This window comes from Aspergillus terreus, genomic scaffold, assembly GCF_000149615.1.
Source record: "Aspergillus terreus NIH2624 scaffold_14 genomic scaffold, whole genome shotgun sequence".
NCBI classification, from domain to species: Eukaryota; Fungi; Ascomycota; class Eurotiomycetes; order Eurotiales; family Aspergillaceae; genus Aspergillus; species Aspergillus terreus.
Genome location: NT_165937.1, coordinates 561,870 through 580,974, shown reverse-complemented (window position 1 = coordinate 580,974; position 19,105 = coordinate 561,870). Strand labels below are relative to the sequence as shown.

Below are 19,105 nucleotides of genomic sequence, written 5' to 3'. Positions count from 1 at the left end.
GATGTGATTGTTGTACCTTGAATCCTAGTATGGAGATGGAGCTGTAGGGAAAAAAGTGATAGTATCGTCGCCGTTCAGGTACATGCCTTGGTAGAATTGGAATGTGTGGAGTGTGGTCGTCAAAGGGTGGCGGACTGTAACCGCAGCTGCACTATGGAGTACATTCCATCTAGGTACACGATATACCGAGACCAGTACTTCCCTAGTTACCCTCCCATTCAACATTCTGTTAATTCTTATTTTATCCTCTATTCCTATGTTCAGCATAGCAATCAGCCCCTAGATAATCAATCTATCAGGTTTACTACTCCTATCTACGTCCAATCATAACCACAGGCTCTAGATCCTTCAACTATGAACGACACACCACCACCATCTCAGCACAGTCGACACTGACACAGTGCTACTTAATAGACATACAAAGCTCACATGTATCTGCAAGTACCTGCATGCAGCAGCCCCTCACCACCTTAACCTCAGGCCCATCGACCACCAAACAACCACCATAACCTGAACCAACCCCAACCCACGCAATGAAAACAATGAAAGCAATCATCCTCAACCCCGAACCCCCCGACTACCACCCACACCTCCGCCTCAAAACCGTACCTCTCCCGACACCCGCCGCCGATAGCATCCGCATCCGCGTGCACGCCTTCGGCCTCAACCGCGGCGACCTGCGTCCCCGTGCAGACCAACACCCCGCATCCGCGCACCCATCCCGTATCCCAGGCAGCGAAGCCGTCGGCGTCGTCGACGCGGCAGGCAGCGCAGCTTTGGAACAGACATTTCCGCGCGGAAGCGTGGTCGCCACCGCAGGAAGTGGGATGGGGCGGTCGTTTGACGGCGCATACGCAGAATATACCTGCGTCCCAGCGCGGCAGGTGCATATTCTCCGTCGACCGCGCCGCGGAGCAGATGGGGACGAGATACGCTGGGAAGTACTCGGTGCACTGCCGACGCTACTCCCCACCGCGTGGGGTGCAGTGATCCGCGGGCTGGCGCTGCGAGCGGGCGAGCGCGTGCTTGTCCGGGGCGGAACGACGACGGTCGGACTGGCCGCGATCGCGATCGCGATGACGCACGGGGCGTTTGTAGCGGCGACGACGCGGCAGACTGAGCGCGCGGGCGTGCTGCGCGAGGCTGGGGCGCGCGAGGTGTGGATTGACAACGGGGAGGTGGCGACGCAGATGCGGCGGAGGGGCGTGGACGGGTTTGACAAGGTGTTGGAGCTGGTGGGCGCGCGCACGCTGCGGGATTCGCTGCGGTGTGCGCGGAAGGGCGGGACGGTGTGTCTGGCGGGGACGGTGGGCGGGGAGGAGGGGAGTGTGGCAAGGGTTGATGTGATGGAGCTGATTCCGTCGGAGACGAGGCTGACGGCGTACTCGGGGTCGGAGGAGGAGTTTATGCGCACGCCGTTGGCGGAGATGGTGCGGATGGTGGAAGATGGGCGATTGAAGATTGGCGTGGGCAGAGTGCTGCGCATGGAGGAGGTTGTGCAGCTGTCATGGATGGAGGATGAGGTGGTTGGGAAGATGGTGGCGTTGACTTAGAGGACCTATAGATCTACGGCTTTCTTTGTATGGGATGCGAATCTACGAGAGGTGATAATGGAGACGTCTAGTGTATTGTCTATGTCTAGACGTCAAAGAAGAGCTCGTCAGAAGGAGAATAACGCATTGGGCGGGCGTCCTGCGCCGCGTAGCCAGCCTGCAGAATAAGACGTAGCTGCTCTTCATGCTGGGGCGTGAGGTAGTCAGTATCCATGAGTAGATGCGCCAGTTGCACGGTCGACGGAGACATGCGACGCGGCTCAGGTGCTGGCTCTGCGGGTTCGTGGACAAAGGCTGGCGCTGGATCTGGATTCGTCACGACGAGACGGTGCGTCTGGGTATGAGAGTCGCGCAGGTGGTCTGTATCCATGGGAGTCGAGACGGCGTTCTTAGAGACGCCATTGTACTCTGCAGATCCGCGACGGTAAATGTGGATGCGGATGGAGATGGGGACTTGTTGTCGCAGGGAGCGCCAGAGAGACTGAAGGCGATGGCCAGCGGCTCTCGCACTGGATTTGAAGGCCATTGCAAGAGGTGCGTCTACGAGGACGAGGATTTTGCACCATTTTGACGAGTTCGACGGCGTATTTATATTGCAAATGAAGCCGACACTCGATGTGCATTACTGTGTATAACGAGGATTGGATTCGGAGTCGAGGAGTGTGCTACAAGTTCCGTAAACCGCAGGAGATACCACGTGGCATTTTGTCATGCGTTGACAGTATGGATATGCTGGATAGTTGAGGATAGATCTGTATAGTCGTTGTACAGGTGGTTGTGTAGTCTTATATGGTAGTTGTGAAGCAGCTGCCGTTTAGGGTTGGATGGAGATGACGTCATCATGGAGCTTCCCCACGGGCAGCTTTATCTGCTGTACAATACTGTACTAGTACGGAGTAATATCAGTGATGCTGATATTACCTTTTAAGTATTTAGCATCATGCATCTATTACATACTGTATTCCATAGAATCTTATATATACCGTAGATAATCCTTCCTACAATCAATGGGAGTACCTCCAGACACAACATCCGAATGCAGTAGTCCTCCACCACGTTTATCCACCACCGGATCAGTAGCAGTCTGGCCCGGTGAAAGACCCTGGACTCACCAGATCACCTGAGCGACCGGGTCGTATTATTGTGGAGAGAGAGACGGGGCGATGACGGTCTGTGCTACAGCACTATCGTGCTTGCATCTCCTCGGGCTGTCTCACTGAATTGATTCTGAGAGAATATTAAGCAATGGATCAATCTATATAAAAAGAAATATAGAAATACTTGAACAGAGCGAGAGGAAGAAAAAGAAGAAAAAACCAAAAAGGTACAAAACCGGTTCTTTCTCCCGCCACCCGCTGCCAGCCTCTCCGCACGAGCTCCTCCTCGCGCTTGACTCCCTGCACCACCACCGCATTAGCCCCAAACGCCCCCCAGATCCATGTCGTTTTCCAATTCCTTCTTCGTTCATCCTCACGTCTTTGTCGCTCCCGTGTCTCTCTGACTTTTTTCCCCCTTCCCTCGTTCTAATCACTGCCACTCCCGACTTCCCTGAGTTCCCCTCACTTCCACACGAGCTTCGATTCTCCCTCCCCATTCACCATGCCTGCGGACGAGAACGAGTCCGATCCCCCTAAGCGCGATGTGCGCAACCACATGCTGTTCGAAATTGCCACCGAAGTCGCCAACCGCGTCGGAGGTATCTACTCCGTGCTCAAGTCCAAAGCTCCCGTCACCACCGCCGAGTATGGCGACCGATACACCCTCATCGGGCCTCTCAACCGCGCCTCCGCGGCGGTGGAGGTCGAAGAATTGACCCCCTCTAACCCTCGCATGCTCGAGACCATCCAATCCATGAAGGAGCGCGGGATTGATATTGTCTACGGCCGCTGGCTGATCGAGGGCGCTCCCCGCGTGCTTCTGATCGACACCGGCACTGGTTACAAGTATCTGGATGAGTGGAAAGGCGATCTCTGGAACCTCGCCGGTATCCCCTCCCCCGCAGCGGATACCGAGACCAACGAAGCGATCGTCTTTGGGTACTTGGTCGCCTGGTTCCTGGGTGAGGTACGATCGACGAGAACACCAGTAACGTGCGCTCCGCTAATCTCGTCTAGTTCATCGCCCACGAGCGTCGTCGTGCCGTGGTCGCTCATTTCCACGAATGGCTCGCCGGAGTGGCCCTCCCCTTGACGAAGAAGCGCCACATGGACCTGACCACCATTTTCACCACCCATGCGACTCTTCTCGGTCGCTATCTCTGTGCCGGTTCCGTCGACTTCTACAACAACCTCCAGTACTTTGATGTCGACGCCGAAGCCGGTAAACGAGGCATCTATCACCGATACTGCATCGAACGCGCGGCTGCCCACTCTGCCGACGTGTTTACCACCGTCTCCCATATCACCGCGTTCGAAAGCGAACATTTGCTCAAACGCAAGCCCGACGGCGTACTGCCCAACGGGCTGAACGTTAAAAAGTTCTCCGCTGTGCACGAGTTCCAGAATCTCCACTCGCAGTCTAAGGAGAAAATCAACGACTTTGTGCGCGGACACTTCTACGGCCATAATGACTTCGACCTGGATAACACCCTCTACGTCTTCACGGCGGGTCGGTACGAGTTCCGGAACAAAGGCGTGGACATGTTCATCGAGGGTCTGGCCCGCCTGAACCATCGGCTCAAGTCCAGTGGGTCGAAGACGACGGTGGTGGCCTTCATCATCATGCCCGCACAGACGACGTCCCTGGCTGTGGAGGCTCTCAAGGGACAGGCCGTCGTGAAGTCGTTGCGGGACACAATCGAGATCATCGAGAAGGGCATCGGAAAGAGAATGTACGAGCGGTGTCTCGCGTGGAAGGAGGGCGAGAACATGCCGGACGAGAAGGACCTGATGGCCAGTCAAGATCGCGTGCTACTCCGTCGGCGCCTGTTCGCGATGAAGCGACACACGCTGCCGCCCATTGTCACCCATAACATGGTCAACGATTCAGAAGATCCGATCTTGAACCAGATCCGTCGCGTGCAGCTCTTCAACCATTCGTCGGACCGCGTGAAGATTGTCTTCCACCCGGAGTTCCTGAACTCCTCCAACCCCGTGCTGCCGCTGGACTACGATGACTTTGTTCGTGGCACGCACCTGGGAGTCTTCCCGTCCTACTATGAGCCGTGGGGATACACGCCCGCCGAATGTACGGTGATGGGGGTTCCCAGCATCACGACCAATCTCTCCGGTTTTGGATGTTACATGGAGGAGCTCATCGAGAACTCGTCCGACTACGGAATCTATATTGTGGATCGTCGGATGAAGGGGGTGGACGATTCTGTGAACCAGCTGACCGAATTCATGTACCAATTTGTGCAGAAGAGTCGCCGACAGCGTATCAACCAGCGAAACCGCACGGAGCGACTGAGCGATCTTCTCGACTGGAAGCGTATGGGACTGGAATATGTCAAAGCTCGCCAGCTGGCACTCCGGCGCGGTATTTCCCTCTTCCCATTTCTTTTCGATGGATAAAATAATACTAATCATTTCGCAGCGTATCCCTCGTCGTTTGACGGCACAGAGGACTTTTACGATATTATCGGCGGTACCGAACAGAAGATCTCGCGCCCACTGTCTGTGCCTGGCTCCCCGAGAGATCGCTCGGGCATGATGACCCCGGGAGATTTTGCCTCGCTCCAGGAAGTGAAAGAAGGACTGAGCACGGAGGATTACATTGCATGGCGGCTGCCGTAGGTCTCGCCGAGTATCTCTCGCAAGCAACGATGCTAATTTGCGCAGGACCAGCGAGGAAGAAGAGTCGGATGACCACCTGTTTCCACTGACGTTGCGCATGAAGAAATCGTCCGATCGGCCGTCGTCACCACTGGACCGCATATCGGTTAATGGCGGGCGCTGATCGACAGATGTGCACGGTGACGCCAACTGGCCCAAGCTTCTCGCAGTTTCGACGATATATATTCTGTGCTTTTGGATTATCTAAAGCACCGTGTGATTAACTAACCCCTCTGCATTTGACCGTTTCTCTTGTTCGATTATTGTTGCATTTCTCATGGTTTCTCATAGCCGTTGTGTTGTTTCTTTGCTGCATTTTGCTGTGATGGTGCCAGATGAATACTATTGATCCCTGGCGGGGGAGACGTTAGCGTCCAAGTTGCTGCATTGCACCACGACCAATTGACATCATTCTGTTGTATGCTGCCCCTTGTAACCCTCCTCCATCCTGGCCAGCTTCTTCCAATGGAGACGCAACAACTCATCCCCGCGGCCTGCACGGAGTGATGCGGTCCGTCTCGGGCTTCGCTGCGGGTCGGGCGGAGCGGGGATGAGCAATAGCAAGAGTCGTCGTGATGAGGGACACCCGCATAGAGTTCACTCGACCACCGTCCACGCCAATAAGACCCAGCAGGGGTTTTCGTGCCATCCGGTGAGACGAAAACAGCAGGTTTGGACCCGGTGATGACATCCGCACGGGTTTCTTGCTATAAATCTCCCAGACCCTCTGTCCCTCCGTCGCCGTCTGACCCTTTCACCAACTTCGATCCACACGACCATCCATCGATTCAAACCAGCTTTACTAACTGGTACGACATGCGGGTGCAGTCCGTCCACCCCTCGGGTCTTTCGCTATGGCCTCAGGATCAAGGTATCGTACATAGTATAACAGTCAGCTCGCGCATGACAGGTGTTCGGCCGTCGATCTGAACCTTCAGAGAGACGGTCGTTCTGAGATTATACTGTCATAACTTGATCTAGATAATACTAGCGAAAGGACATGCGTGGCATTGACTGTTACCTTTCCCCTTGTCGAAGAGACGAGAGATTCGTCTCTCTGCTAACACCTTGCAGACTTTGTTTGACCGGACCGATCTGCCAAAATGTCGACTGACAAGATCACCTTCCTGACTAACTGGTATTCTTTTCTTCTTCTCGTGTTTTGTATGTTAGATCCAGGCTAAGTGGCGCAAGGCACGCGACGCCCTACCACGCCCCGTTGTACCTGGCCCAGGCCAAGGGCTACTTCAAGGATGAAGGCTTGAAGGTTGCCCTGCTGGAGCCCAACGACCCCTCCGATGTCACCGAGATCATCGGCAGCGGCAAAGTCGACATGGGATTCAAGGCTATGATCCACACCCTGGCCGTACGTGTCTTTCCACACCCGCCATATCAATCCAGCACTAACTCGCGCAGGCCAAAGCCCGCAACTTCCCCGTCACCTCGATCGGCTCTCTCCTCGACGAGCCCTTCACCGGTGTCGTCTACCTCAAGGACAGCGGCATCACCGAGGATTTCCGCTCGCTGAAGGGCAAGCGGATCGGCTACGTCGGCGAGTTTGGCAAGGTACTTTCTTTCTTCCTCTACCTCCAGACCATCTCTAACAGGGACCCGCTCAGATCCAAATCGACGAACTCACCAAGTACTACGGCATGACCGCGGACGACTACACCGCCGTGCGCTGCGGCATGAACGTGACCAAGGCGATCATCCGCGGCGACATCGACGCGGGCATCGGTCTCGAGAACGTGCAGATGGTCGAGCTGGCCGAGTGGCTCGCGTCGCAGGGCCGTCCCCGCGACGACGTCCGCATGCTGCGCATCGACCAGCTCGCCGAGCTGGGCTGCTGCTGCTTCTGCTCGATCCTGTACATCGCCAACGACGCCTTCCTGGCCGCCAACCCGGACAAGGTGCGCGCCTTCCTGCGCGCCGTCAAGCGCGCCACCGACGACGTCCTCGCCAACCCGGCCGACGCCTACGAGCTCTACGTCGACGTCAAGCCGGCCATGGGCACCCCCGTCAACCGCAAGATCTTCGAGCGCTCGTTCGCCTACTTCAGCCGCGACCTGAAGAACGTTGCCCGTGACTGGGCCAAGGTCACCAACTACGGCAAGCGTCTGGGTATTCTGGACGCCAGTTTCCAGGCGAACTACACCAATGAGTACCTGGGCTGGGCGCTCGAGGGCGAGTCCGCCGATCCGCTTGGTGACCAGAAGCGCATGGCGCTGCTGCAGGAGAAGGTTGCCGCCGAGGGCGGATTCAGACGTCTGGAGGCTGCGTCCGCTTAAACGCTGTCCGCTGTGGTGGGCTGGGGCTTGGTTGACTGATTTGCGGAGTGATTCGCTCTTTAGGACTGCGCTCGCTAGTCTAGTTGCACTCCGCTGAATACATTGTCTATCTGCATGGGTTCCTCGTAAAAATCGTAATACTGTCTGCTATGCCATATTATACATTATCAACTACATGATACCTACTGCGACATCCGACTCACCCCCTGCCCTATCAACGAAAACTCAATTCCGTCATCACTCATCTCGCCTTCGCTCAGGTCCTCGTCGCCATTGAACCCGTCCAGGGGTCGCCAGCTCCCCCGTTCCTTGTCATCGGACGGCCGAGCCGCGCGCCGCGCCGCAAGCTGGCGACGGACGACCCAGCCCGCAGCGAGGAGGACAATCGCCGAGAAGAAGCCCACCATGAAGAACGTCACCGACCGCACCTGCGTCGCGGACAGCCCCGAGGTGTCGTCCTCGTCGCCGTGGCTGACCGCTGCCTCCGGCGAGGTTGGGTCCCATTCGACGAGTTTCGTGGACCCGAGGACATGCCCCGTGGCGTTGAGCGCGAGCACCCGGAGGTATTTACAGTCTGCGTCTTCTGGGATGGGGAGGACGGTTTCGAAGCCGGATTTCGGCAGCGCAGTGAAGAAGGTGAAGGGGTCGTATGGTTCCTCCGCCCTCTCGGCCGCGTCCGGGTCATCGGTCCCCTCCAGCACCCAGGTCGCGACCTCCGTGGCGCCGTTCCAGCTGACGGCGGCTTCGTAGGCGTACACGGCGAGGTCGGGGGAGGAAGTAGGCAGTCCCACCCAGTCGTGCTTGAAGACGCGGTAGGAGATGATGTTGCCATCGCCGAAGCCGGACTCCGGGCCGAAATGCACGTGGCAGAGCACGTCGCCGTCGATGCTGTACTCGGTCCAGGCGGCATCGAAGCCGTAGCCGAGCAGCACGTTGCCGCTGTCGAGGACCTGCACGGAGCCCTGCGACTGGCTGCTGATGGGGTGGGGGTTGCGGTACTCGTGCCGGACGGCGACGGTCATGCGCTCGGTGTCCAGGTCGAGGTAGAGGCCGCGGGAGGCGTAGGCGGGAGCACCAACGCCGCGCGAGGCGTTGTCGAAGACCGTCAGCGCGGTGCCATTGTCGCGGAAGCGCGCGTGATGCTGCCAGGTGATGTTGGTGGCGGCGCCGTCGGAGAGGTCGGTGAAGGCGTTGTGTTTGCCGCCGAGGCGCCAGAGGATGGCACCGGTGCGGCCGTCGATGTAGGTGAGGCAGTTGGCGTAGCGCGCGGAGACGAGGAAGTTGCCCTTGGCGTCTTTGTCGATGCTGTTGATGTGGAAGAAGTCCCATGGGTGGTCGGCGGACTCGCCGTTGCCTTCGAACCCGCGGTAAACGTCGGTGAAGTTGACGTGCTCGGACGCCCGCCACTGGAAGAGGAGCTCCCCCGTCTCGATGTCGACTTCCTGGAACGTCCCGTCCCAGATCCAGCCGTTCTCGGGGCCGCCGGCGGAGCGCAGGTCCGCGGGCCGGACCTCGTAGATGCTGAAGACGGCCGTCTCGTCGCGCGTGATGTGAAACTCATGGAGGTCCGCGGGGAGGCCGTTCGCGCCGCGGATCGTGTAGGCCTCTTGGTAGGAGGAGTCCAGCTGCGAGTGGTTTAGCAGGGTGGGCGTGGGTCCGGGTGCGGTGGTGTTACCATGTAGTAGGTGCCGTCGCCGTGGCCGACGATGCCGTCATCGCCGACCCAGAAGGTCAGATAGTCCTGGCCTTTGAAGCGGTATATGTTGAGGTTGTATGTTTGTCCGTAGTACTTGGTCCAGACGAGATGCCCGTCTGAGTCGATGATCATCGGCCCAGGGTACCGCACACTACCGCCTCGGGGCGCAATCAGCGTATACTGGCCGTCGTTGCAGGCCGGGCTATACCGGATGTAATTGAGCGACGGGCCTATGATAGGGGTGGTCCGATATGTCTCCGTTGGCCAAGCGCCGTAATCCCCTTCATCGTATGCGGTCGACTGGAAGTAGGGCCCGAAATCGGCACGAACAGATGCGAGGCCTACGACCACGAGGGCCAACAAGTTGCCCAGCAGGGTCCTCATCTGGGTATATCGAGCATCGGCGGATGGACAGCGTCCAGCGATGAGACAGATCTGGGGAGAGATCAACGCGAGCACGCGGGGAAAAGCCAAATAAAATAACCACAGGGCAATGAAATCCGTCCTCCGGCACTTATCACTGACGCGCGGAGATCCACTGGCTATCGCTGCTGTGTGTTGGCTTCACGCTGACCAGATCCACATCGATCTTGGCTCACAACAGGGCTGAGAGCTATGTACGACGGAGTACAGAGAAGGTAGATACCTGACTACCTATCATGGAGTGGTTCTGCGAGAATCGCGAAATCCCAGCCGGTACCTGGAGAACCTGGCCATGCCGAAGATCTTCATTAGGACCGGCATAGGTTCCATAGTTTCCACTCTGCACGCTCCCTCGCCCTCGTTCAGATAGAACTGACTAGACCGCAACGTGGATGTGATCAGTCTCGATGGTAAAAAGAACCTGAGCCCTACTCCGCAACCGCAGCCATCATTTTTCTCCTGTTGGAGTAGGAGCGCACGCGTTCAGATTCATGACAGTTTGCGGATGATTAGTTCCATGCAATCGGTTGGTTGACGATCCACCGACGCTGCTAAAGACGACGAAGCTTCTTGGCGCCGTCGGAATTAATGGCGGGAAAGTCCATGGTTGTGGGGTCGGACCCCCCTGAGACGCGTATGCCGGACGGGATTTAGTCCGTAGATGGGATGGCGCTGTGGTAGACAAAGGAGAAGTGTACGAGTAGGGAGAGGGAGTAGGAGTAGGAGTAAGAGGAGTAGGAAATAGAGAGCAAGGAGTTGATGTTGTGAAGTAAGCTCGTGGCTGAAATCACGTGCATGCCTCTTTACAACTGACCATCCATTCCAGCTTCACTCTTTCCGGCTCATCTCTACTTTTCTCCTTCAAGCGAAGACAGCGACCGTACCATGGAGGCCAATTGCTCTGATACATACCTGTTCTAGATCTCAGACAGTTGATCGAGCAGCTTGTCACTATTCGAGTCGCGAGACCCCTGGGGGTGCTCTATGGAGCCCATTCATTAAGGAGGAGCATCGACTTCTTGAGATGCTGCAGACGCTGTTAGACGTTGGACAGATCTGGTCAACAAATCCATTAGGATTCATCACTTGAACGCCTCACATGGGCGTACTCTGTGGCTGAACCGTCTGAGGCTGAGATATTGACCAGCCAAATGCCCAGTCAGCCCACCTTAATGACAAAGCAACGGGACGCCAGTGACCGTACTATGAATCACACCACCGATGTAAAGCTCGCATCTCGAATGCATCCGATTGGGAGCGTTATAGTCTATGTTGGGATGTTGGGAACGAGCGCCTTCTGCTGACCGATGAGGCTCGCCAGGGTATGTGAGCTGATGCTCAACAATGCTTCGCTCTGTCTGTATAGTACATTGCTATGACCCCAACGAAGCCGGCCAACAAGACCCAACAAATAGATCATGCAACAGTTTCCGTCACGGTTGTGGCCTTATGTTAATGAGTTCCTGCCCAGAAGAATGTCTCGATGCAATTCCCACAAATTTGATCTTCAATGGCAGCCTCAAATTCCACGAGAACTCCTCACATCACGGAGAGGCCAGTTACATGGCGAAATTGGTACCAGCATGTCAACTGGCTAAGCGTCTTCTTCATCATCGTGATCCCACTCGTGGGCCTCGTCGCTGCTTATCATCATCCCTTACAGCGAGCCACAGCGGCCTTTGCCATTCTCTACTACTTTAACACCGGGTTGGGCATTACAGCCGGTATGTACAGCAATAGCTTCAATGGATGACAAGGGACGAACGTATAACGTCTCAACAGGCTACCATCGTCTATGGGCGCATTCTTCATACCGAGCGTCAACCCCTCTCAAGATCTATCTGGCGGCCGTCGGCGTTGGCGCCTGCCAGGGTTCTATTCGATGGTGGTCGAGGGGGCACCGCGCCCATCACCGGTATACCGACACAGAAAAAGACCCTTATTCCGTGCGCAAGGGCTTCTGGTATTCTCACATTGGCTGGATGGTCATCAAACAAAACCCGAAGAATATTGGGCGGGCGGACATCACTGATTTGAACGAGGACCCAATCGTGATCTGGCAGCACAGACACTATATCAAGGCTGTGCTTTTTATGGGCCTTATCTTCCCTACCCTGGTTTGCGGCATTGGTTGGGGTGACTGGGCGGGTGGCTTTATCTACGCGGGGATTCTACGGGCGAGCTTCGTCCAGCAAGCCACCTTCTGCGTCAACTCTTTGGCCCACTGGATAGGAGAGCAGCCGTTTGACGATCGGAACTCGCCTCGCGATCATGTTATCACAGCTCTCGTAACACTAGGGGAAGGCTATCATAACTTCCATCACGAGTTCCCCTCGGATTACCGGAATGCGATCCAGTGGTGGCAGTATGATCCGACAAAGTGGTCGATCTGGATGTGGAAGCAACTGGGTCTGGCCTATGATCTGAAGCAATTCAGGCAGAACGAAATCGAGAAGGGCCGACTACAGCAGGAGCAAAAGAAGCTCGATATCCGGCGGTCCAAGCTCGATTGGGGCACCCCGATTTCTCAGCTGCCCGCCATGACATGGGACGAGTTCCAGACCGAGTCGGCTAGTGGGCGAGCGCTGGTCGCCATTGCCGGGGTCGTTTATGATGTGGCCGAGTTCATTCAAGAGCACCCGGGCGGCAAAGCGTTCATCTCCTCGGCCATTGGGAAGGATGCCACCGCCACCTTCAATGGCGGGGTCTACCAGCATTCTAATGCGGCACACAACCTGCTCTCGACTATGCGCGTGGGAGTGATCTACGGAGGTGGCGAGGTGGAAATTTGGAAGCGCACCTACTCCGCGAAGCTGAATGGTAAGGGCCAACTCGAGTAAGTTGGCGAGCGGGCAAGTCGCGTCAATTCCTCCTGCGCAGAACGGTGTTGTACGTGCCCAATTGACAGATAGCTGATACGTTTATGAACCATCCAAGTCTTTGGTAACTGTGAACACATACCGCCAGTAGGCCTGGTCAAGTACCTCAAGTCATACGGTTGAACGATTATACCGGCTCAGCAGGAGCCTCCATTCTAAGCCATTCACCATGCACATCTATTGGTCTATAAGTCTATCTGCCGGTGATCTATAGCACCGACTCTATCCTCTATCAATCGGCCGTGAACGTATATAATAAGATCCAACCCTCGAAGAGCGCACAGCACTCCGAACAAGCCCACCAAAACATCGTTTCCGAACGAAAAGGGTATCATGATCGACTATTGGCTCTCTTCCGCGCGAACAAAATGCAGGACGCCGGGCATGCCGCGTCCCTTGTCCGAGACATAGATGCACTTGCGGAACGTCATCATCAGCGAGTACAGGAAGCTCTCGTCCTTCTGCTCGTGGTAGTTCTCGCCCAGCAGCGGCTGGATGGCCTTAGTGGCGCGCTCGGCCTTGTAGAACGGGATGCGGCTGAACAGGTGGTGCACGACGTGGTAGTCGATGATCTCGTGGAAGAAGTGGCGGCCGATGAAGCCGGTGGTGCGGTCGATGGTCGCCAGGGCGCCCTTGGTGTATGTCCAGGTCTCGGCGGTGTAGTGCGGCACCGCGGGGTGGGTGTGTTGCAAGTAGGTAATGGCAACTGAGACTATGTTAGCGGATGGGTTCCTTGCGACGGTGGATGTTGTTGGAGACATACTCAGCCAATGGTGCACCCAGAAATACGGCACAACATACAGCAGCACGACGTTCCACGCGCCGATCTGCGTGGCGGCGTAGTACAGCACGGCGCCCATGATGGCGAGGCCCAGGTCCGACAGAGCGATATAGATCCACTGCGACGAGGTGAAGAGGCGGCTGAACGGGTTGAAGTGACTGGCGGGCCACACCTCGGCGGAGCCGTCGGGGCAGCTCTTCGCGCCGGCGGTGACGTTGACCAGCAGATACAGCTGCCAGCCGAAGAGCTGGTGGGCGACGAGCTGGACGAACGAGACGATGGGGGTCTCCTCGGCGAGGTGCTTGAGCTGCTCGAGGCGCACGTTCTTCTTCTGCGCCAGCTGGTCGTCCGTCCACGGCACAAACACCGTGTCCTTCTCCATGTGGCCGGTGTAGCGGTGGTGGCGCGCATGGGTGAACTTCCACGAGAAATACGGCACCATCAGGAACGAGTGCGTGGCCCAGCCGACGAAGTCGTTGAAGCCCTGGTAGCGCGAGAAGGCGCCATGGCCGCACTCATGCGCCAGAATCCACAGCCCGGTGCCCACGCAGCCCTGGAGGAAGCCGTATGCGGTCCAGGCGGCCACGCGCAGGGACAGCCAGGGCAGCAGGTGGATCTGAAAGGCGGCGTACGTGAGCGCCGCGCAGTAGAGGATGTCGCGCGCTAGGTAGAGGAGCGAGGTGACGACCGACGACTCGAAGCAGTCCTTGGGAATCGCATCCTTGAGGGTTTTCAGGCTGGGGACGGACTGGGACACAATTAGAACGACTCCCAGCAGACAATCCAATTCCAATTCCCCTGATCTGGGGACATACCTCGTCCTCCTGCACCTCGGGCGACTTGCGCAGTGTCATAGTACTAGTAGCCATGGCGATTGAAGCACCTCTCTCTCTCTCTCTCTATCAGTTCCTATTACTTCTACAAGAAGAAAAGAAAAAATAGTGGGCACTCTATGCGATTTAAACAACGCGCCAAAAAACCCTCAAACCCCGGGTCAATATTTTTTTTTGTGGATTTTTTTCCATCACATGTGTTCGTGTTCCTGATCCTTTTCCCCTTAGGAGACTGGGACGGTCAAAGGCATCGCCACAGGAGCTTCTTGAGTGGTCTTAAGTGGACCCTCACTTTGCTGGATTAGGACAACAACGGGCCATTTTGTCTGTGTATCGGAGGCTAGAGGGCCGCCGGCCATGGATCCATCTGCCAAGTGGTAATTTCTTTGCCTTCCCGTGCGGTTTCGGCTCGTTGGGCGCTGGTTCAGGGGACGGTTCGGGTAGATTGGCCTGGACGATGCTGATTGCCACAGGGAAGGAAGAAAGACTTGTTCTGTGTGCAGTATTCGAGAAAGGACAGGAGAGAGAATAGTTAGATGCTAGATCTCTGCGAGGTGCTGCGCTAACTGCCACCGTTGTCGATCCATGCAGTCCCTTTTTGTCTAGAAAATTTCCCCTTTTCCTTCGGCCGATCCACTTGTCCCAACGGTTTCGCCCGGTCAACCATTTTCTACGTGGCCCTCAACCAAGGGGAAGGAAGCGAAGCCTTGTGGAATCGTTCTATGATTCTATTCGCGTCTCACGTATGCTTTCTATAGACCATGCAGCGTCTACATTGGAAAGAAAAATACTAGATGTTTTCCGCTACAATCAAAGGACAAAGGGGGTATCGTGTGCGTCCGCTTACTTGGAACGCTTGTAGATCTTGCCCAGAAAGGCCTCAAAGACCTCCTTCTTCAGACCCTCGGCCTCGTTGATGGCCGCAATCTTGCTGCGGATCTCCCCGACTGTCTTCTCCTCGTACTCGTGGTACACCTTCTCCAGATCCAGTTCGCGGTAGACCGCCTTGACCTTGGCCTCCAGCTCGTTGTCCTTGCGGCCGTAAGCGGCATCGAGGACCTGGCGCTGTTCAGCGCTGCAGCGCTGCAGCGCCTGGTTCACCATCCACGAGCACTTGTTGTCCTGGATGTCGGTACCGATCTTGCCGATGACGGCCGGGTCACCGTAGGCATCCAGGTAGTCATCCTGCACCTGGAAGTACTGGCCCAGCGGGATGAGGATGTCGTGCGCCTGCTGGAGGTTCTGCGGCGTAGCGAGCTGAAGGTAGTGCAGGGCGAGCGCCACGGGCAGGTAGAAGCTGTAGTAGGCGGTCTTGTAGGTGACGATGAACATGTACTTCTCCATGGAGAAGTTGTCGAGGTTGACGTTGTCCTCGGGGGCGGTGATCAGGTCGCAGAGCTGACCGAGCTCGGTCTGCCAGGTGGTCTCATGGAACAGCTCAATGAGATCCACGTAAGCCGGGTGGGAGCGGAAGTACTTTTTGAGGATCAGATAGATGCCGGACTCGAGCATGAAGGCGTCGTTGATGGCGATAAGACCGACTCCCGGCTGGCGGTACCAGCAGGGCTGACCGCGACGCGTGATGGAACTATCCATGATGTCGTCGCTGACGAGGAAGAATGCCTGCAGCAGCTCGGTGAGCCACCCCAGCATGCTGAGGTGCTTGAATTGTTCATCGGTCAGGGGCTTCTTCAGGAGCGCAAGACCGGTGTCGGGAACGGAGAGACCGCGGTTGAGCTTTCCGCCGGGGACATTGACATTGAGGGCCTAGATGTGAGAGCGAAAATCGGCGTTAGATCAATGATATGATGCTCGGCTCGGACATGACGGATGGGCGCAATTGAGGAATGCGCTGGGGGAACCCCTGAGGGGTTGGCGCTGGTGCGGTACCTTCTCAAGCCACTGCATGGCATTGTCGGGGAGATTGTATTTCTTCGCATGGTCCAGTATGTCCTGGGCGAGTTCAGTGAAGACCGCCTCGAAGGCAGCGCGATCGGTTTTCGTAGCCATTGCGGAGGAAGGTGAATGGGGAGGGGAAGAAATGCGATGGGGGGAACGAGGCGAAAAAGCGGGCGGAGAAAGAAAGATCATTGTGGTTTGCCCCGCGGTGTGGATTTTCTGCCGTTTGCTTTGTTTGTCGCCCGTCCCAATCGGGCAGGCGTATTATTGTTTGCATCTTCACGCTTCATACTTCTTCTCCTTCTGTGTGCCCTTCTCAGCCAGTTGTCAGCATGCCGCCCCAATTCACCCAAGACAACATCCAGGAACTCAAGTTCCGTTTGGAGGATGCCGCGATCAAGTGCTCCGAACGATGCCTCTATCAGTCCGCCAAATGGGCCGCCGAGATGCTGGACTCGGTCGTGCAACTCGATCAGTACGATACGGACCCCGAATCTCCAATGGATATCACCGAAAGCCCCCCGGTGCCGGTGAACCCGTACTTGCGAACCCAGGATCCCTCCGAAGCTTTGCTCGAAGCTCAAGAATCGCACAAATACCTTCTCGCGAAGTCGTATTTTGACACGCGCGAGTATGATCGTTGCGCCGCTGTGTTCCTCCCTCCCACTATTCCTCCCATTCCCCTGTCGACAACAGCGTCGATAAAAACGCCAAAAGTCCCAAAATCGTCGACCCCGCAGAAAGGGAAGAAGAGGTCATCTGGTGTGACCGAGCAGGGCGGAGCCCGGAACCCGTACCCCCGACTCAGTCAGAAATCCCTGTTCCTCGCATTATACGCCAGGTATCTGGCGGGAGAAAAGCGGAAGGATGAGGAGACGGAAATGGTACTGGGGCCGGCGGACGGGGGCACGACTGTCAACAAGGAACTGCCGGGTCTGGCGCGTGGTTTAGAGGGCTGGTTCGCGGAGCAGCAGGAGAAGGGCTTGGAAGATCGCAGTCACGGCTGGCTGGAGTATCTCTATGGCGTCGTGCTTCTTAAGGGTCGGAATGAAGAGGAGGCTAAGAAATGGCTCATTCGAAGCGTTCATCTGAACCCTTTCCACTGGGGCGCTTGGCAGGAACTCAATGACCTGCTTGGAAGCACTGAAGACGTATGTTGCTCCTCAAACGAAAGCCTCGGAAAATGTTAACGTTGCACAGTTGAAACAAGTCCTCCGCCTTCTCCCCGAGAACGTCATGACCCTGATCTTCCATGTATATTGCAGCCAGGAGCTGTACCAGGCCACCGATGACACCTACCAAACACTATCCGAGCTTGACTCGATATTTCCCACCAGCGCGTTCCTCAAGACACAGAGAGCACTGCTATTCTACCACTCAAAAGGTGCGTAAAGCCCTCTCTACTCAATCAGCCCTTGCTAAACAGAACCCAAGACTTCGAATCCGCATCAGACATTTTCACCGAAATCCTCGTCACCCACCCCCACCGCCTAGACAGTCTCGATCACTACTCGAACATTCTCTACGTCATGGGTGCGCGGCCCCAGCTCGCATTTGTAGCCCAAGTCGCAACCGCCACCGACAAGTTCCGCCCGGAAACCTGCTGTGTCGTCGGAAACTACTACTCGCTCAAGTCCGAGCACGAAAAAGCGGTGATGTACTTCCGCCGCGCACTCACACTGGATCGCAACTTCCTCTCTGCCTGGATCCTCATGGGGCATGAATATGTCGAGATGAAGAACACGCACGCCGCGATTGAATCCTATCGCCGCGCCGTCGATCTCAACCGCAAGGACTGTCGCGCGTGGTACGGCCTCGGTCAAGCCTACGAAGTCCTCGACATGTCCTTCTACGCCCTGTTCTACTACCAACGTGCTGCTGCCTTGCGCCCCTACGATCCCAAGATGTGGCAGGCCGTCGGCACCTGTTACGCTGAAATGGGTCGCATCGAGCAGAGCATTAAGGCATTGAAGCGGGCCCTCGTCGCGGGGGCATATTATGCCGACGACGCATCGCAGACCGGCGGGGCCGCCCGCAAGATCCTCGACCCGGAGACTCTCCATCAGATCGCAACTCTGTACGAGCGGCTCGGTGACGAGGAAGAGGCTGCCGCCTACATGGAACTCACTCTTCAACAGGAGTCAGGGCAGATGCCCGTGGAAGACGAGGAGTCCTCGGATAATGAAAACGATGACGGTCAATCGGAAGGCGGGGACACTCAGCGCGGGTCGCGGCAGGGTAAATCCTCGTTCAACCAACAGGAAGAGGAGGAGGTAAGCTGGCATGGCACTGGTGTAACAACGACGACTTCGAAAGCGCGGCTCTGGCTGGCTCGTTGGTCGCTCCGTAATGGGGACCTCGAACGTGCGGATCAGTTGGCCGGTGAGTTATGCCAGGACGGTGTGGAGGTGGAAGAAGCGAAGGCATTGATGAGGGATGTCCGGGCCAGGAGGGAGGGCGATGAGTAGTCTTTCTATAGTATATTTCTTTCTTCTGGGCTAGCGAGGCGTTATCTGGAGGATATGGGCTCACGGCTACGGGTGGAGTTTTAATATATCATTGACTGGTAGGATTTTAATATAGATTATCAATGAGGTTACGAGAGTCGGACATAAGATAGGTTATTCTATAATTCATCGTGATATATACAAAGACAGGACAAACGCCCTGTATCCAGATGCGTCAACCCTCGACTTGTTCTCTGGAATGGACCAGCGGCTGTATCGAAGAGAATTCCCCAAGACACTCTAACTCTTCTCTGTCAAATGCAACTAAAATCCGGGGAATAGACGGTGAACCGCGGACAGATCCAGCATCAATATTCCATGGCGTACAAGGAACCTCGTCCCCACCAGCGCTCGATGCCATTCCACCGCCCCATGAGACACAGGCGTAGAAATATTCCCGCCCTATATTGGCCCACGTCTTGCGGAGACAGAACCTGAGGTCGCCAGCCGTGGTGCCTAGCTTGAGGAAGTCA

The 19,105-nt window shown here is 56.3% G+C and overlaps 8 protein-coding genes across 8 annotated transcripts; 4 read left to right on the top strand and 4 right to left on the bottom strand.

The window, feature by feature from the left end:
* Positions 1 to 248: 248 nt before the first annotated feature.
* Positions 249 to 1,486, bottom strand: ATEG_09216 (uncharacterized protein; the record flags this gene model as incomplete). The annotated part of the gene is made up of 4 exons (XM_001217837.1): positions 249 to 254; positions 368 to 403; positions 591 to 865; positions 946 to 1,486. 4 exons carry the CDS (start codon positions 1,484 to 1,486, stop codon positions 249 to 251), a joined length of 858 nt encoding a protein of 285 aa, XP_001217838.1.
* Positions 1,487 to 1,638: 152 nt separating this feature from the next.
* On the bottom strand, positions 1,639 to 2,079 carry ATEG_09215 (uncharacterized protein; the record flags this gene model as incomplete). Its single annotated transcript, XM_001217836.1, has 1 exon — positions 1,639 to 2,079. The coding sequence occupies one exon, from the start codon at positions 2,077 to 2,079 to the stop codon at positions 1,639 to 1,641; it is 441 nt and encodes a 146-aa protein (XP_001217837.1).
* A 1,073-nt stretch (positions 2,080 to 3,152) lies between these two features.
* On the top strand, positions 3,153 to 5,450 carry ATEG_09214 (glycogen [starch] synthase; the record flags this gene model as incomplete). Its single annotated transcript, XM_001217835.1, has 4 exons — positions 3,153 to 3,617; positions 3,668 to 5,030; positions 5,088 to 5,283; positions 5,333 to 5,450. 4 exons carry the CDS (start codon positions 3,153 to 3,155, stop codon positions 5,448 to 5,450), a joined length of 2,142 nt encoding a protein of 713 aa, XP_001217836.1.
* A 979-nt stretch (positions 5,451 to 6,429) lies between these two features.
* Positions 6,430 to 7,614, top strand: ATEG_09213 (NMT1/THI5 family protein; the record flags this gene model as incomplete). The annotated part of the gene is made up of 4 exons (XM_001217834.1): positions 6,430 to 6,464; positions 6,521 to 6,692; positions 6,743 to 6,892; positions 6,946 to 7,614. The coding sequence occupies 4 exons, from the start codon at positions 6,430 to 6,432 to the stop codon at positions 7,612 to 7,614; spliced, it is 1,026 nt and encodes a 341-aa protein (XP_001217835.1).
* A 3,463-nt stretch (positions 7,615 to 11,077) lies between these two features.
* ATEG_09212 (acyl-CoA desaturase) lies at positions 11,078 to 12,735 on the top strand (the record flags this gene model as incomplete). The annotated part of the gene is made up of 4 exons (XM_001217833.1): positions 11,078 to 11,308; positions 11,397 to 11,457; positions 11,516 to 12,553; positions 12,671 to 12,735. 4 exons carry the CDS (start codon positions 11,078 to 11,080, stop codon positions 12,733 to 12,735), a joined length of 1,395 nt encoding a protein of 464 aa, XP_001217834.1.
* A 218-nt stretch (positions 12,736 to 12,953) lies between these two features.
* Positions 12,954 to 14,262, bottom strand: ATEG_09211 (oleate delta-12 desaturase; the record flags this gene model as incomplete). Its single annotated transcript, XM_001217832.1, has 3 exons — positions 12,954 to 13,318; positions 13,376 to 14,141; positions 14,209 to 14,262. The coding sequence occupies 3 exons, from the start codon at positions 14,260 to 14,262 to the stop codon at positions 12,954 to 12,956; spliced, it is 1,185 nt and encodes a 394-aa protein (XP_001217833.1).
* An 807-nt stretch (positions 14,263 to 15,069) lies between these two features.
* Positions 15,070 to 16,236, bottom strand: erg20 (bifunctional (2E,6E)-farnesyl diphosphate synthase/dimethylallyltranstransferase; the record flags this gene model as incomplete). The annotated part of the gene is made up of 2 exons (XM_001217831.1): positions 15,070 to 15,993; positions 16,117 to 16,236. 2 exons carry the CDS (start codon positions 16,234 to 16,236, stop codon positions 15,070 to 15,072), a joined length of 1,044 nt encoding a protein of 347 aa, XP_001217832.1.
* A 221-nt stretch (positions 16,237 to 16,457) lies between these two features.
* On the top strand, positions 16,458 to 18,593 carry ATEG_09209 (anaphase promoting complex subunit CDC23; the record flags this gene model as incomplete). The annotated part of the gene is made up of 3 exons (XM_001217830.1): positions 16,458 to 17,276; positions 17,326 to 17,509; positions 17,560 to 18,593. The coding sequence occupies 3 exons, from the start codon at positions 16,458 to 16,460 to the stop codon at positions 18,591 to 18,593; spliced, it is 2,037 nt and encodes a 678-aa protein (XP_001217831.1).
* Between the last annotated feature and the right edge of the window lie 512 nt (positions 18,594 to 19,105).